The sequence below is a fragment of the Chelonia mydas genome, chromosome 5 (assembly GCF_015237465.2).
Source record: "Chelonia mydas isolate rCheMyd1 chromosome 5, rCheMyd1.pri.v2, whole genome shotgun sequence".
NCBI lineage: Eukaryota > Metazoa > Chordata > Testudines > Cheloniidae > Chelonia > Chelonia mydas.
Genome location: NC_051245.2, coordinates 87681339 through 87697158, shown reverse-complemented (window position 1 = coordinate 87697158; position 15820 = coordinate 87681339). Strand labels below are relative to the sequence as shown.

Sequence of the window (15820 nt, the reverse complement as noted above, 5' to 3'; positions counted from 1 at the left end):
GGACAGATGGCTAAAGACTGGTAGTGTTAAGAAGAACACATACAGTATCAGTGATGAGAAGGGTAGGGGTTACGCGGGCAGCTTGTAGATCTGGAAGGGGGTACACAATAAGTAACGTTTTTGAGAGCCTTTGTTTTAGACCAAACAGATTCATTCAGAGATGGAAGTATGAAATAAAGAGGGCTATTTTAACAGCAAACATGTTTGTTTTGCTGGATGATGGGCAGATAACTGCTTTAATTTAATTACATTCTGAAGCAGTAAACCATTTTTTGCACAGATCTGCTATCTAATATTTTAAAAACCCACATCCTCTCAGTATGGAAACTTTCTTCATAGGGAACAGTATGTTCTAAAACTATTCATGAGTGTGTGGTGCTAATTGCACAGCACTTACATTCCTCAAGCCTGAGAAGTTATGTGCTTGCACTTCATTAAAGGTCTCAAATTATACATAGCCAATTGAAAACCCAGGGAAACTTCTGTGAAGTTACTATGGATTATAAAAGCATAATTAAATACAGATTCTGGCCCTAAGTGTTTTGTCTTCTTGAGAAACTGAAGTTAAAATAATCCGTGTAGTTTGAGAGCATCCTTACAAAATCAGTCTCTCAAGAAGAAATCCACTATGGATTATTTGGTATTGTTTGAATTTTTTTAAAGTTGCAGCAATTTTATTTTAAAGAAAAGGAATAGTTAGAAGATGAGCAGACAGACATTTACAGAAAACAAATATTGGAAAAACATTCTTCATGCTACATTCTACAGATCCATTACAATAGTGCTTGAGAGTGCTTGCAGCTTGGGGACAGAACCAGACCTAACAGCAGGGGAATGCCCTGTCCTCTGTAGTTCCCTTTAGGGTTTGTTTTTTTTTACCTGCACCCATAGCATCAGGAGGCTCCACAAATCCTCCCTACTGCAGAGTTTTTCTGAGGGAAATTCCAAACTTAATTTTAAATTCTTCGAGTGCTTGCTCACATCCATTCTATGCTAGGGGTGTGTGTGTGGCTCCAAAGGGCACTGGAGCCGGTCCTATGGATACCACTTGGGGGAGGGGGGAATCTCTGGCAACTGTGCATGCTGCATGCACACATCTAGCATGGAATGAACATGAGCAACACATCTCAAAGAACAGCAGTTACGAAAGATAAGTAACTTTTTTTTAGACTAATAATTTGACTCCATAATGTGTCAGTCTAATTCCCAGCTAGGTTCCCAGGGCTATATTTAGTTTTGTGGGAGTTTGTCCCCTTTACTTCACTTTTTCCCTTCTGAGGCATTTGCAGTGGGTGGTGCCTCTGTAGGCTTGAAGGAGAGAGCTAGGCTGAGAAAAGCCAGAGGCAAAAGGAAAGGTATGTATTCCCCCCCGGCGCCCCCCGCCCATTCCTCCAACCTCAGCCTTATTGAGGACTTGTTGGGAAGCTTGCATGGCTCTGTGGGCAGAATGCAGTTTCCCTCGCAGTCCAACCAGGTGGACTCACCTCAGCCCCCTTTTCTTTTGCTGGGGAAAATGAAATTCAGGAATGTAAGACAAAATGTCAGTAAAAGTTCTTGACAGCAAAATAAGAACGGCCATGCTGAGTCCGACCGCTGGTCTGTCTAGCCCAGTATCCTGTCTTGTGACAGTGGCCAATGCCAGATGCTTCAGAGGGAATGAACAGAACAGGCAATTATCAAGTGATTCATCTGTCATCCAGGCCCAGCTGCTGCCCGTCAGCAGCTAGGGATACCCAGAGCAGTTACATTCCTGGCCATCTTGGCTAATAGCCATTGATGGACCTATTCTTCAGGAACTTATCTAATTCTTCTTTAAACCCAGTTCTACTTTTGGTCTTCATAACATCCACCGGGAACTATTTCCACAGGTTGACCATATGTAGTATGAAGAACTACTTCCTTGTGTTTGTTTTAAACCTGTTGCCTATTAATTTCATTGGGTTATCCCTGGTTCTTGTGTTATGTGAAGGAGTAAATAACACTTCCTTATTCACTTTCTCCACACCATTCATGATTTTATGGACCTCTATCATATCCTCCCTTTAGTTGTCTCTTTTCCAAGCTGAAAAATCTGTTCTATACCCCTAATCATTTTTGTTGCCCTTCTCTGTACCTTTTCTAATTCTAATATATCTTTTTTGAGTTGGATGAGCAAAACTGCATGCAGTATTCAAGGTGTAGGTGTACATTATTAAATCTTATTAGATCTCGTCTTTCAAGTGAAATAGTGAAGCGCACTACCCCTTGAGACATCTTAAAACTAGTCTGGAGAAAGCATTCGAAAATATATTGTAGAAAATAATCCTGCCCTGGGAGGGGGGATAGATTTAGCATAGTTAATAAGTCTCTCCCATCTTTAATTACTATGATTCTGATAGTCCTTTTTTTAAGGGGCTATCTTCAGCTGGGGTACCTTCTTGTAAGGAAATTGGATTTTGTGGTTATGGTTCTAAAATGTCTGTGACTGCCGTTGCAACTGTCCATATTTCTGCTAATTAGTAGTTGTGTTGTGAGCATGCTAAAGAAGAATTGAAGCCAAAAAACGAGCACTGGGATTTAGAGTGCTTTAGTGTCAATTGTCTGTCACTTGATCATATCATTTTTGCACACTGCATTATGAGAGGCAGCTTATAACTTTTTAAGGGATGAAAATTCTGAAACACAAACATTGGTTTTCAGTTAATAGGATAACTGGTCAAAAATAGGTTGTTGGTGGATTTGGTTTTGGTTTTTTTTAAATCATTTTACTGTATATAGAGGCATTGGAGGCATGATGCCAAGTGCCCTGAAAGGAGCGGATTTAGAGTAATAATTAACTACTAGTTCAATAGGAATTATGAGATCACAAAACAAATTACTGTTATTAAGGAAAGTATTTGTTCTCACACCAACCAGTCATCGTATTTCACTGTCTAACTTGATCTAGCCCTGTGTGTTTAAAAAAAAAAAAAAGCTGATATAAACGAGTTATATTTTCCATAGAATATTGTGTGTGCATGTTTCTGTGATTTACCTCTTATTTCAGTTTAGCTGTCCCTAAAATGACACTAATTCATGTGATTCCTGCTGTAAACAACCAAAACTACATAACGTCTGTGTGTCTTGCTACTTTATAGAAGGTAGTTAATGTATGCTGCACTCAGAACGAAGGTGAGCAATGAGAGAAAATCACTGGAAGGAACTGAGCCAGTCATTGTATAGCTGACTTTAGTTTGCATGCAGCAGTCCTAATAGTTCTTATTTAGTAAAATGGCATTTGTTTGTTTTTCCTACACTTTAAAAAGGGAAAGGGAGGAAAAAAACAAAATGGCTTGGCTTTGAGGTCACAGCCATGAAATAGCCGTTTGGGCACGGCATATAGGTGATCTGCAGATACAGTACTTAACCCCACAGCTAGTTGTTTGTTATTATGTACTGAATACCACAAATAGGAAGACTAAGAAGGCTATTCAGCATGTAAGAAAAAAATGTTTTACCTTATTCATTTCAGACACTGCACAATTCTCTAAAGTAGTTCTCAATCATAGAACCCCACTAGAGCATGGTTGCAACCAATCCATATGAGGAGTCAAGTGAATGGCATTTGTTTTTAAATGATGTGGTGTAGTTTTGGAACACCCTTCAGTAGATTTAGGTAATATAACCTTTGGGGTATAGAGAAATAAAATCTTTGCAAAAACTGTGCCATATGTTTAAAAAAACTACTTCTCTTACCTGGACTCCCATCCTTTGTCCCCAATAGGTCAGCTTCGTTCTCTAACAGGTTGGCTGGGAAATCACCCTAGAGGGTACCCAAAATGTGGAGCAGGTGTGGGAAAAGGCATGGTTTTTAATACTACTTAGGCCATATCTACACAACAAACTTTCGATGACGCAATTACTTCAGCGTAAAGGTACCACAGTTAGTATATCACTCATGAGCGTTCATACTTGTCTCCTTGCATCAGTGCTGCATGTACTTATCAGGAGTGCTTGTGTGGATGCTCAGTGCGGTGCACCATAGGTAGGTATCCCAGTGTGCAACTAACCACCGTCTGGCGCACTGTTTTGTGGCAATGCATGGTGGGGCAGAAATGAGTTGTGCAGGGGTGACTGGGAGCCTGGGGTCAAGTTCCCATCATGCAGTTTTCTCCATCCCATAGTGCCATCCATATCCCATAATTTTCATACTTCTTTTTAAAATCCCACAAGCCCGTATGGCACTTCACGCTGTCTATCTCTGACAGAAGCATGGAGTCCGCACAGCTCTGTGCTACTGTCATGACCATTGCAAACACAGGACAAACAATTCTCTGGTGTTTGTAGAGTGGCAGGAAGAACTGCAGCAGAAGGGGACATGACCGTTTCATGCAAGCCAGATTTCTTCTGGACCATAGAAATGAGCACTGATGGGGTCACATCTTAATGCAGTTCAGGGAAAACGAGAAATAGCTGCAGAACTTTCAGACACACAAGGCCACGTTCCTGGATCTGTATGCCAAGTTTGCCCAGCCATCTAACGCAGGACCACCAGAATGAGAGCTGAGCAGACAGTTGAGAAGTGAGTGCTGCTCGTTCTGTGGAACTTGCAACTCTGGGTTGCTAATGGTCAGTGGGAAATCATTGTGGAGTTGAAAAATCCACCCTGGTGGCCATTGTCATGCAAAATATGGAGGGCCATTAATGGTCTTCTGCTGTGCAGGACTGTGACTCTCGGTAATGTGCAGGATATAGTGGATGGATTTGCAGCAATGGGGTTCCCGAACTGCGGTAGGGTGACAGACAGCATGCATGTTCCTATTTTGGCACCAGCCCGTTTTCCCACAGAGCACTTCTACTGAAAGGGCTACTTTTCTGTGATTATGAAAGTGTTGCTGGATCTCTGGTGACACTTCACCCACATCTTTGAGAACACAGGACTGTTCAGGAAGCTACAAGAGGGGACATTCTTTCCTGAACAGTGGATTACCATTAGCAACGTTGAAATGCCAATAGTGATCTTGGGGGACCCAGCCTACTCCTGTCTCAGAAAGCTGAACACCAGCCACCTCGCCAGCATCAAGGAAAGATTTAAGTACTAGCTCAGGAGGTTCCAAATGACAGTTGAATGTGCTTTTGGTCATTTGCAGAGATGCTGGTAATGGCGCTGTTTACTCAAAGACTGGATCTCAGTGAGAAAAATATCCCAGTGGTTATAGCAGCTTGTTGTGCCCTGCATAATAGCTGTGGGGCAAAGGGAGAGAAGTTGCTGCTGGGGTGGAGGGCATGGAGGAGTGGCTGCCAGTTGAGTTTGAACATCCAGACACAAGTGCAATTAGAAGAGCTCAATGCAGAGCTATGCTACTGAGGGAGGTCTTAAAAGAGCAATTTAACAGTCAACCTCAGTAATATGTTTTGTTGGATTGTGCTCTACCTGGCCCTGAAGTTTTGGGGTCTGTTAGGGATTGTATGGTGTTTGGTGTACTTTTTATGAATATAACACCGTCTGTTAATACCCCTATTAATTTTGTGGTGCTTGCTGTGCATTTATAATTATTACACTGTCACAGATCCTATGAGTTCTCTCGCCTTGTACAATAACAGGTGGTGGATGCTTTCAGTAGTGCTAGGCATTCTGCAGCATATGTTGCAAAGTAATAAAGATGAATTATTTAGGAAAAAAAGTGCTATAAAATGACAATAAAAACTTCTGAAATACATTAACAAAATACCACTTAAAGGGAAAGAACATTCATGTCCATTTCAGTTCATTTTGGCTATATGTACAGCAGCCATGGCTCTCCTAGGTCTGTGTAAGTGAATCTGTGGTTCTCCTTACTGTCACCCAGCATGGAGTGCAAGGCTATGGATGTGGCTTCTGATGCCATGTGGAATGTCTGGAGTATAGGGAGCTGCTGGAATGTAGTTCTCCATCCGCTGCAAATGGAGGCGAGCCTGTGATTGTTGAACTTGTAGGTCAGTGAGAATCTTCAGCATTTGTTTGCTGACAGAGAAGCCCCGTTGTGTTCTGGTGCATCTCCCTCTCTGAATCCTGCACCTTTCTCCTGTCTGTTCTTTCCCTCTCCATATTGTCTGCAGTATTCAACCGCCCAGCCTTCTCTTTATGGTCTGATACAGCAAGACAATGCTGCATCTCACCGAACATATTCCCCCATGTCCTCTTCTTTCTCCTCCTCATCAGAATCGGGTGTTCCAGGGGTGATGAGGGGGGACCCTCAAGGCTGCAATGGCAGCCACTACAGAAAAACAGCATCATTGTCAATATAGTCACAGTGGAAAGCAACAGTTAAGTTTCAGATCTCACTTCCTGTGCTCCCCTGAAATTTTAAACAAATAACATGCTTATTGACACTTGTGCCTGTGCACAGCATCACTCTCCAGCCCCAGCCATGGCGAGTGTGGCCCACCAGGGACGAGTGGCTGGGGAGAGTGAGGAGGGAATTGTTTGGTTGCATGAAATAATAAAATTTCAGACCCTGATTCCATGGACATCACAATGACACTGAGCACTGGGAACTGTTTTGCACAGGCAGTGGTAATTGTAGCTGATACCTTGCTCCTGAGAGTAACAAAGCTGTTGCTGGCATCCCAGGACTGTGTCAATAGCCTGTTTACTGCCATGGTGCTTGCCAAAGTGGGCAAGTGTCCTGCTGCAGAGGAAGAAATAAGGCTGCCATCCCTAGAAACCTTCGGGAGAGGATTGTAGAGCATATCCATGAAAGTTTCATTTGAGGCCTCTTGGGAGGAGTCAGTGGACATCCCTGTGTACGTAAACTGCTCAGCATGGCCTCTTTCAGCTAATTCTACAGGGAATGAAAAGCGGATAACAACACTTCCTCTTTTTGTTGTACCGCTACCTCTTCTACTATGAGTAAAGTAATGAAAAGTCAGTACCTCTATCATCCTGTGTTGGGCTGTACGTCATCTGTACACTTAAACATGGTAATACGAAATGCAATCACACACTTACGTGAGGTCCCTTCCCCTACATTGAGCTCGCCCATGCTCGCCTGCTGGAATTGACTGGACAGTGGTGGAGTCTCAAACAGGTCCTGGCTCACGGCATAGCTGGACCTCCTGCTCGCATATCCCCTATCCTCCTCCCTCCTGATCCTTGCTTTTCATGACAGAGGCATGTGACTTGGGCTCATCAGAGGTATCCACAGTGGTGTGTGGGGTAGTGGCAGGTTCTTCACCGAATATAATATGCAGCCCTTTCTAGAAGGGGCAGGACTGCAGCTTGGCACCAGATCAAGTATTGGCCTCCCTGGCCTCCTGGTATGCCGGCCTCCATTCCTTTGCTTTCGCATGGCACAGCTTCTGATCCCTGTCATACCCCTTCTCCTGCTTTCCCCATGCAATCTGCTTGTAGATGTCCATGTTTCTACAGGTAGTCTGTAGCTGTGCTTGCACAGTACAGTGTCTTCTCCCCACAGGCCCAGGAGATCCAATAACTTCTGTCTGCTCCAGGTGGGAGTATGTCTGGAGCATGCAGCTGGCATGGTTGGTTGGGCAGGTGCACACAACAAGAGAGAGCTACAAAGTGTACTTGCTAAGCTAGGTAATCGGGAAAAGGCTTTTCAAAAGTATGCTGGATCTTTAAAGTGGGTGGGGAGAACCCCTTCCGGTCTCCGTGAACCCTGGGCGATGGACTTCACAATTGTGTGCAGAGCTGTCAGTGTCGGGCATTATGGGACAGCCGCTGGAGGACTGTTAGGGTCATCCTAGGTCACGTGGAGTTTGCAGTCGCACTGCATCACCCACAGTACATCAGCAATGGTTCAGAATTGTTCAGGAGGTGTTACTGTGTCACTGTAACAGGATGCTTTCGTTGATGGGAGACAAATTTCAATGCCTTAGGTTGTAAAGCACCTATGGGTGGTGGGGATGCGGCAGCACCCCCTGGCTTGAAATGGTTTCCATCGTGTAAAGGGTTTACAGTTCAATGGCTTTCAGTATCCTCACTATAAAAATTGTTCCAATGCCACTGTGGGTGCCTCCTTTCTTCAGCATAAAACTCTACACTTAATGCATTATTTGAAAATACTTGCAAGTCATTTTTAGATTAAAAAGAAATAAACCAAAAATTAATTGTTGCTTTTTGCAGATAGAGGGGCTAAGGAGCAATTTCCTGCAAGGACTGAAGATCAGAAATCAAAGAGCAAGGTTCTTCAGAAGATTAACTGCATATGTTGAACTGACAAAACAGTCATTAGTAAACCTACTGGATTTTGTACTCAAATCCCAGATTTGACTGGATTTCGGAATGCCTTGTATATCCACATACTAAAACGATGTTGGTTTTTCAAGACTAGCCTCTAGTAAATTGCCAGGTTCATTTTGGATCTGTTTTTGCTATCTAAATCAAGCAGTGGCTGGAGCAAGTATCGTGTGTGTGTGTGTGTGTGGTTAGCCCTTAGTAGTTTTTTGGTGGAAAATTGTGACTTATGCGTTTAGTTCTTTATACTGTGTAATGGTTGCTTAATTGTTCTTTGATGTAAGGGTGGCTTTCATATCCCACAGAAGGGTGTACAGTTGGAATAACAGGGTAGCTTTTTACATGTACACAAAGTGGATTGTGAGCTGCTGGGGGGCACTGTAAAGCACTTAGAACGTTAGAGTGCTGTAAACAATAATAAGTCTTTCAACTGTTTCACATTAATATTTCTGTAGTTCCAGCATCTCCTCTTTATTGCTGAGTCTTAGATCAGGGCTTCTCCTTTGGAAGGAGTGTGTGACGAGGTCAGTGGTTTCCATTCCCCTCCTTCCCTCACTCTCAACCTTGCTCTTCTAGTTCAGCCTCAAGTCTTTTGTTCTCCTTCCATAGGGTGTTTTTCTCACCCACCTTTTTAAGTGCTGGGAAATTACATAGTGGTAAAATCTGTGGTAGAATGTTGTTAAATCCTCCATGTGTTTTAACATTGCATCAGCTGCTTGTGGTTAAACCAACAGTTTTTGTCCATTCTGATGGAAATCTTTTATGCTGTGTGATCATACGTTTATGTTTACCATTGCAGACAGTGCCATAGGGTGCTGTGTATGATTCAGAACCCAGCCTCAGTGCTGTTAAAGACCTAACCATAGAAAGGCAAATAGTTACCATTTACCAGATAGCTTGCTTTCAACAGCGTAGACTTCCATCCTGCCAGACTTCACAAGATACTGTCTCACCACTTTAGTTGGGGAAATACAGTAGGGTTTCAGACTTGAAGGACTCAAGTTGGAGAAGCAGGAGGGAACCCTAGAGAAAAAGAAAATCCTGGATGGAGATTGGTTGTAATCTTGCCTGTCAGAGGAACATAGAAGTCTGTGCATTCTCAATCAAGTCATAGAATGCAAATCAGCTAAGAGAGTGTGAAGACCTCTTACCACTTGATTATTTTAGCTCATTCAGAAGTTCCCCTACTAAGCTGACGTATCTCTGTTTTCTGACTGCTGTTTTTGAGCTATGGTGGTCCGCTGGCTCAATCATTTGGTGGTGACAGTTTCCAAAGTAGCAGACTGCTTTTTCAAGTACAGCTGAGCCTGGGTTTTCTGTTTTTCATAGTCTCTGTGCAGATGTGTGGAGAACCCCACAGCTTCTCCAATCCCTTCCAACAGAAGGAGAAAAATGCCAGGAATTGAACTTGTTCTCTTGTGTATGGGAATACAGAGCACTATCATGCCAATCCAGGGCCCCGCTCCAGTCACTTATCACTAAGGCTGCGCATTTATCTTGGAGGTCACGGAAGTCACGGATTCCATGACTGCTGCAGCTGCTGGCGCTGGCTCAGGGGCTGCCCGAGCTGGCCAGCAGGAGCAGTTTGGGTGTTTGGGAGGGGGGCACTTACCTAGGGGTGGGGGGTTCCCCGGCTCCCACGGTCTTGCAGCTCCTAGGTGGCAAAGGGGCCGGGGGGAGCTCCGCGCTGCATGCTGCTTGTGCCTGCAGGCCCTGCACCCTCAGTTCCCATTGGCTGTGGTTCCCAGCCAACGGGAGCTGCAGCAGAGCTGGCACTTGTGGTGGGAGCAGCCCACCGAGCCCTGCCAATCTTCCCCCCCAGCACCAGCAGGGGTCCTGGGCCATGCTGCTCCCCCTCCCTCCCCCCCCCCCCCACCAGCAGGATCCCCTGGGCCACCTCCCTCAGAACTCACAGCAGCCCCGGACTGCCCCCCGCCCAGCACTCGCAGCCCCCCGCCCAAGTTTTAGTCATGGGTATTTTTAGTAAAAGTCATGGACAGGTCACAGGCTGTGAATTTTTGTTTACTGCCCATGACCTGTGACTAAAACATAACCTTACTTATCACTTCTCCATCAGTGCAAAGTGGATCCTAAAGCTAGACAATCTGACCCTAGAGAATCTCTCCCCATGTAAGGAGATGTTACATTGGCTCTAAGCTACCCCTCTCCCTGTGTAGTTAAAGTGACTTGGAAAAGAGGATCTGGCTAGGACACAGCCCCTTTGGGTCATTGTCAGCTAGCACAGATTAAAGCAGTCTTCAAGCTGCTCCAGTTTTTACTGGTAATAGGCCTGCTGGTGCAGAGTGGCCCCTATGTCGGAAAGCAAAAAGGGAATCTGTCCTTGTGTTCTTGTAGCTGTCCTGAATGCTCCTCAGTCAGAGCTGAGGATCTGGTCCATTGCCTACTGAGAATACAGAACTGTCAAATGTTTCCCTTTTAAAAAATAAACTCTAAAGATTACATTGTCATCTGCATTTTAAAATGGCTAGTTAAGGCCAGACACTTTTTTAAAATCTTTTTTTTTTTAATACACCATGGTACAGTATTCTCAGAAGGGGATAAATATGTTGCATAACATTATGAAACTTCGTGGGACTTGGATGCAGATTATAAAGTAGACAAATATATAGATCCTTATCTAAACCTATTTTATTTTTTTAAACTACTTGTCAATAAATACTTTTGTTATGAATCACACGTTAATTTTTTTCTGCAAGAACCTGCTCAGTTATGGCTGTGGAATCTTCAGCAACTCAGTTGTTAAAGATTTTATCGGACGTGATCCTTACTTTCACGCAAAAGCAATATATACATTTTAAGTTTGTTTTTCAGGTATCTTTATGTCCGAAAGATGGGTTCCTTAGATTAAATTTGAAAAGTATATATATTTTAATTGAGGCAAAATGCCACAAGTGTTTTAAATGCTTTATACAGCTGTCTACGGTATGCCTTGATTTAATTTAGGTTTACTAGAAAATATACTTTAGAGAACAAACCTGCTTTGGCCAAAGGGAGGGACTATCTGGCTTCAAAGGATTTTCCTGGTTCTAATTTCTGTTGTCTTTATTCTGTAAATTCTCAATATAATAACATGAACAGTCGTCCTAGAGAATTCCCGTTCAGATAGTTTGCTGTTTTAAAAAAACATAATCAGAAAATCACACAATGTTACAAATGCTATTCATTTAAAGCAGCAAATACGTTCTTGAGGTGTTTTGCTTTGAATAACTGTGTGTTTTAAGGTCCAACAAAAGCCTTGTAACCCAACAAGACAGTGGGTCAACAACTTTATTTGATTCACACATCCTTTAAATAGTGGTCTTTTTCATTTTTAAGGGTGTCATGGTCTTGTCTTCCTGAATAACAAGTTTTTTTTTTTTCCTCTTGAAAACTTTTCTAGTGGGCTAGTTGATACAATATCAAGAAGTAGGCTTACATTTCTCTGTGTTCAAAAAAGAAATAAAGCCAAACTACCTGAAACCATTTAAAACAAAATATGCAGGGCAGGGATAAGTGAGTATTGATGGTATTGAATTCTACTTCAAAGAAATTAAAGGTAATTTGTCTGGGGGTAAATAATGAAACAAAGTTATTTTAGAGAAGGGAGAAGCCTGGAAAGCAGTATTTTTTTTTTTCAGTGACTATCCCAGAATTATGCAGTTATCTGTCACAGTTCCAGTTTTTTTGCCACTGTGGACAATAAATCTATTACCTGTAGAGAAATGTACACCAAACTGAAGTGAGGTGGGTGGGTGGGTAAGGTTCTGTGCGCTGAAATATGCAGAAGGTCAAGCTATATCAGTGGTCTCTAACCTTTTTACGCATAAGATCACTTTTTGAATTTAAGTCCAACCCAGGATCTATCCCGCCCCTTCCCCAAGGCCCCGGCCCACTTACTCCATCCTCCCCTCCCCCTCCATCGCTTGCTGTCCCCCACCCTCACTCACTTTCATCTGGCTTGGGGAAGGGGGTTGGGGTTCGGGAGGGGGTGTGGGCTGAGGGGTTTGGAGTGTGTAGGCGGGCTCTGGGCTGAGCCTGGGTTGGGGTGCAGGAGGGGGTGAGAGGTGTAGACTCTGGGGGGGACTTTTGGTGCAGGAGAGGACTCCAGTCTGGGGCAGAGTGTTGGCATGCAGGAGGGGGTACGGCATGCTGGCTCTGGAAGGGGGGTCAGGGCTGGGGCAGGGGGTTGGGATGTGGGAGGGGTTTCAGGGTGCAGGAGGGGGTATGGGGTGCTGGCTCTTGGAGGGGTTCTGGGCAGGAGTTTGGGGTGCAGGAAGAGGCATGGGGTGCTGGCTATGGGAGGGTGCTCAGGGCTGGGGGTTGGGTTGTGGGAGGAGTGCGGGCTCCTGCTGGGCGGCACAGTGGGACTAAGGCAGGCTCCCTGCCTGCCCGCCCCGGCCCCGTGCCGCTTCCAGAAGCAGCCAGCATGCCTCTGTGACCGCAGGTGGGGGGCACGTGGCTCTGCACGCTGCTCCTACCTGCAAGCACCACCCCTGAAGCTCCCATTGGCTGCAGTTCCCGGTCAATGGGAGCTGCAGGGGCAGTACTTGCAGGCAGGAGCAGTGCGCAGGAACCTGCTCTCCCTCCTCCTCCTCCTCCTCCTAACACCCTCTCCCCTCCCCCCCCGGGCTGCAGGGGCATTCTGGACACTTCCAGGAGCGGCGTGGGGCTGGGGCAGGCAGGGCGCCTGCCTTATCCCCGCTGTGCCGCTGGACTTTTAGTGGCCAGAGATTACGATAGACTGTCAGAGATTCCAGGATCGACCAGTTGATCGTGATCTACCAGTTGGTGACCACTGGACTAGATGATCATGATAGTCCCTTCTGACCTTAGTCTGAGTTTGTATGTGAGAAACATTTTAACACCTCCTTCCTTACCGCCTGTAGCTTTGTTTATGTGTTGTGCTGGATTGTGCACAAAAGCAATGATGCATTTTTGCTGACTTGTTAGTTCAAAGCAACAATAGTTTCCTCCAGCAGTAGTAAACATAAGCTGTCCCTAATTTTACAGTTGCTAGAATCAGATTTTCCCCCCTTCTCTTCCTGCTTCTTTTAGTGGGCAGTTTGCTGTAGTGAAAAAATGTCGTGAGAAGAGTACTGGTCTACAGTATGCTGCAAAATTCATCAAGAAACGGAGAACAAAATCCAGCCGACGGGGAGTGAGTAGAGAAGACATTGAGCGAGAAGTTAACATACTGAAAGAGATTCAGCACCCCAATGTGATCACACTGCATGATGTTTATGAAAACAAAACAGACGTTATTCTTATTCTGGAACTGTAAGTAGCTCTTGAGGGGCTTGGGGCGTGGTGGAGATTGTCTTTATGTTTGGGAAGTAGGGGCTTTCCTTCAGAGTGGTAACGACTTAATGAACTTCCTGTATAAATGCAGGCGAGTCTTGGTGTTTTGAGAGCTCTTTATTCCAGGTTAGACTTGCAACTCATAGTAGTTCATTTTTGGTGAAATAGCTTGCCCAAAATCCAGAGGTAGAATCACAGTTCAATAGATCCAGTGAAGGTCTTTCTACTTGCTACTTTAGTCACTATGATTATGGTGATATCCAAAGGTAACATTCAGCTACATATCTCCAGTTAGGTACATAGATTTTAAGAACCAAATTAGATGGTGATTTGATTCATAATTATTATAGTGGGCCAATTTTTTTCTGCATTATATTGGTGTAAATTCAGAGTAACACTACTGGACACATTTTTACATCTGTATAACTAAACAGGATTTACCCAATGTATGTTGCTATTCTGCAATGTTAAAAGCTCAGTTTGAGTTTCATATTCCTGCATTTGTCTTTGATATGCTTCTTACCTTGCATGCAAGGCTAGTATTAATGGGTGGGATGGGAGCAAAATACATTTGTAAGAAATGGATTTGCATAGTTCCTTTCCGTTCTTAAAATTCCCTCGCAGGTTTTAGAGGATAAACACAGAGACCACTTTTAAGGGAAGGCCCCAAAAGTGCTTTTCAGCAGCGGCAAGCTCATTCTTTGTACACTTTAGATGGCCTGTGGTGCTGCAGGATTGGTCAGACTCAGTTTACCAGAATCACCATTTACTCAGAACAAGAAGCCAGAACTAGTTGGGACAAGTGAAGCTCTAGGTCACACCCATGAAGCACAGCACAGCATAGCACTAGTATTTATTTGTGTGTGTGTTTTGAGCACTTCTTGCTTTACTGAAGCATTAGAGAATGGGGGGGTTCTAGCCAAAATTCAGTTTCATGCTAAGTATTATTAAAAACAAGGCTATGGCATTATTTAAAGTTGATCAGTATGACAAACAGGTTTAATTGCAGGCCTGTATACCAATGCTCCACTTACATTTCAAAGGCGTAAAGGCTGAAATTTGGGTTATCCCAGGAGAAATAGTCGTGAAAACTCTAGCAACCACTCACAATTTGAAACTGGCACCAGAATCTTGGCCGGGGTTCTGTTTTGTCACTATGTTGGTTTTTCTTTTCCTTTTGTGCTGATTGTGTTTCTCTGCTTACTAGTTTGTACACTTAAAACTGTCCCCTTCCCTTCTTTTATAGTTTTATACTTTAGGACCCTGTGTGTATACCAGGGATCTCAAACTCAAATGACCACGAGGGCCACATGAGGACTAGTACATTGGCCCGAAGGCCGCACCACTGACCAGCCCACTGCCCTGGCCCCGCCCCCACCCACCCCTTCTGTGAGGCCCCGCCTCTTCCCACCCCTTCCCTGCCCCCATTCCCACCCCTTCCCTGAAATCCCCACCCCAACTCCGCCCCCTCCCTGCCCCCCAGGGGGTTCAGGAGAGGTGCGGGGTGCGGCAGGGGGCTCAGGGCAGGGGGTTGGGGTGCAGGAGGGGTGCGTCAGGGGGTCGGGGTGCAGGAGGGGTGTGGGGTGCAGCAGGGGGCTCAGGACAGGGGGTTCGGCTGCAGGAGGGATTCAGGGGGCGGGTCCAGCCCTGTGCGCACCGGGGGCAGGGCAAGGCAGGCTCCCCCCTTCCTGACCTGCCCCTGCGCCACTCTGGGAAGCTGCCAGGACCTGGGGGAGGGGGCACAGGGGTCTGTGTGTTGCCCTGGCCGCTCCTCCAGGTACCTCCCCCGAAGCTCCCATTGGCCAGTACCTCTCCCAAAGTCCCCATTGGCCGCAGTTCCCCGTTCCCGGCCAATGGGAGCTTTGTGGGAGGTACCTGGAGGAGCAGCCAGGGCAACACACAGACCCCTGTGCCCCCCCTCCCCAGGACCCGGCCGCTTCCTGGAGCGGCGTGGGGTCAGGGCAGGCAGGCAGGGAGCCTGCCCTGTCCCCGGTGCGCGCTGGGCCGGAGCCGCTCTTGGTAAATGCTGGGGGAGCTGTGGAGAGCTGGCGGGCCGCAGAAAATAACCCTGCAGGCCGCATGCGGCCTACGCACCACGTGTTTGAGACCCCTGGTGTATACAATGCTTTTTTTCCCCCTATTAACCTACACACAAATTAACAATAGGGATTTAGGAAGGAAGCAAAGTTAGAGAAGAGCAGAATTCCCACGGATATTTCTTGTGATTTTATACATACTATAAATCCTAGTCAACTTGTTGAAACATATCTACAGCTGTACTACATATGATTGTTTACCATGCCTCTACTTATCTGTCTGGTATTT

General features: G+C 45.2%; 1 protein-coding gene across 9 annotated transcripts in view; it reads left to right on the top strand.

Moving 5' to 3' along the window:
• Positions 1–15820, top strand: part of DAPK1 (death associated protein kinase 1) — a 122777-nt gene that overhangs the window by 41174 nt on the left and 65783 nt on the right. For all 9 annotated transcript variants that reach the window (XM_037901746.2, XM_043546420.1, XM_037901747.2 and 6 more), the window contains exon 3: positions 13253–13474. In XM_037901746.2, the coding sequence (XP_037757674.1) occupies positions 13253–13474 (222 nt within the window). The remainder of the gene's footprint in view (positions 1–13252; positions 13475–15820) is intronic.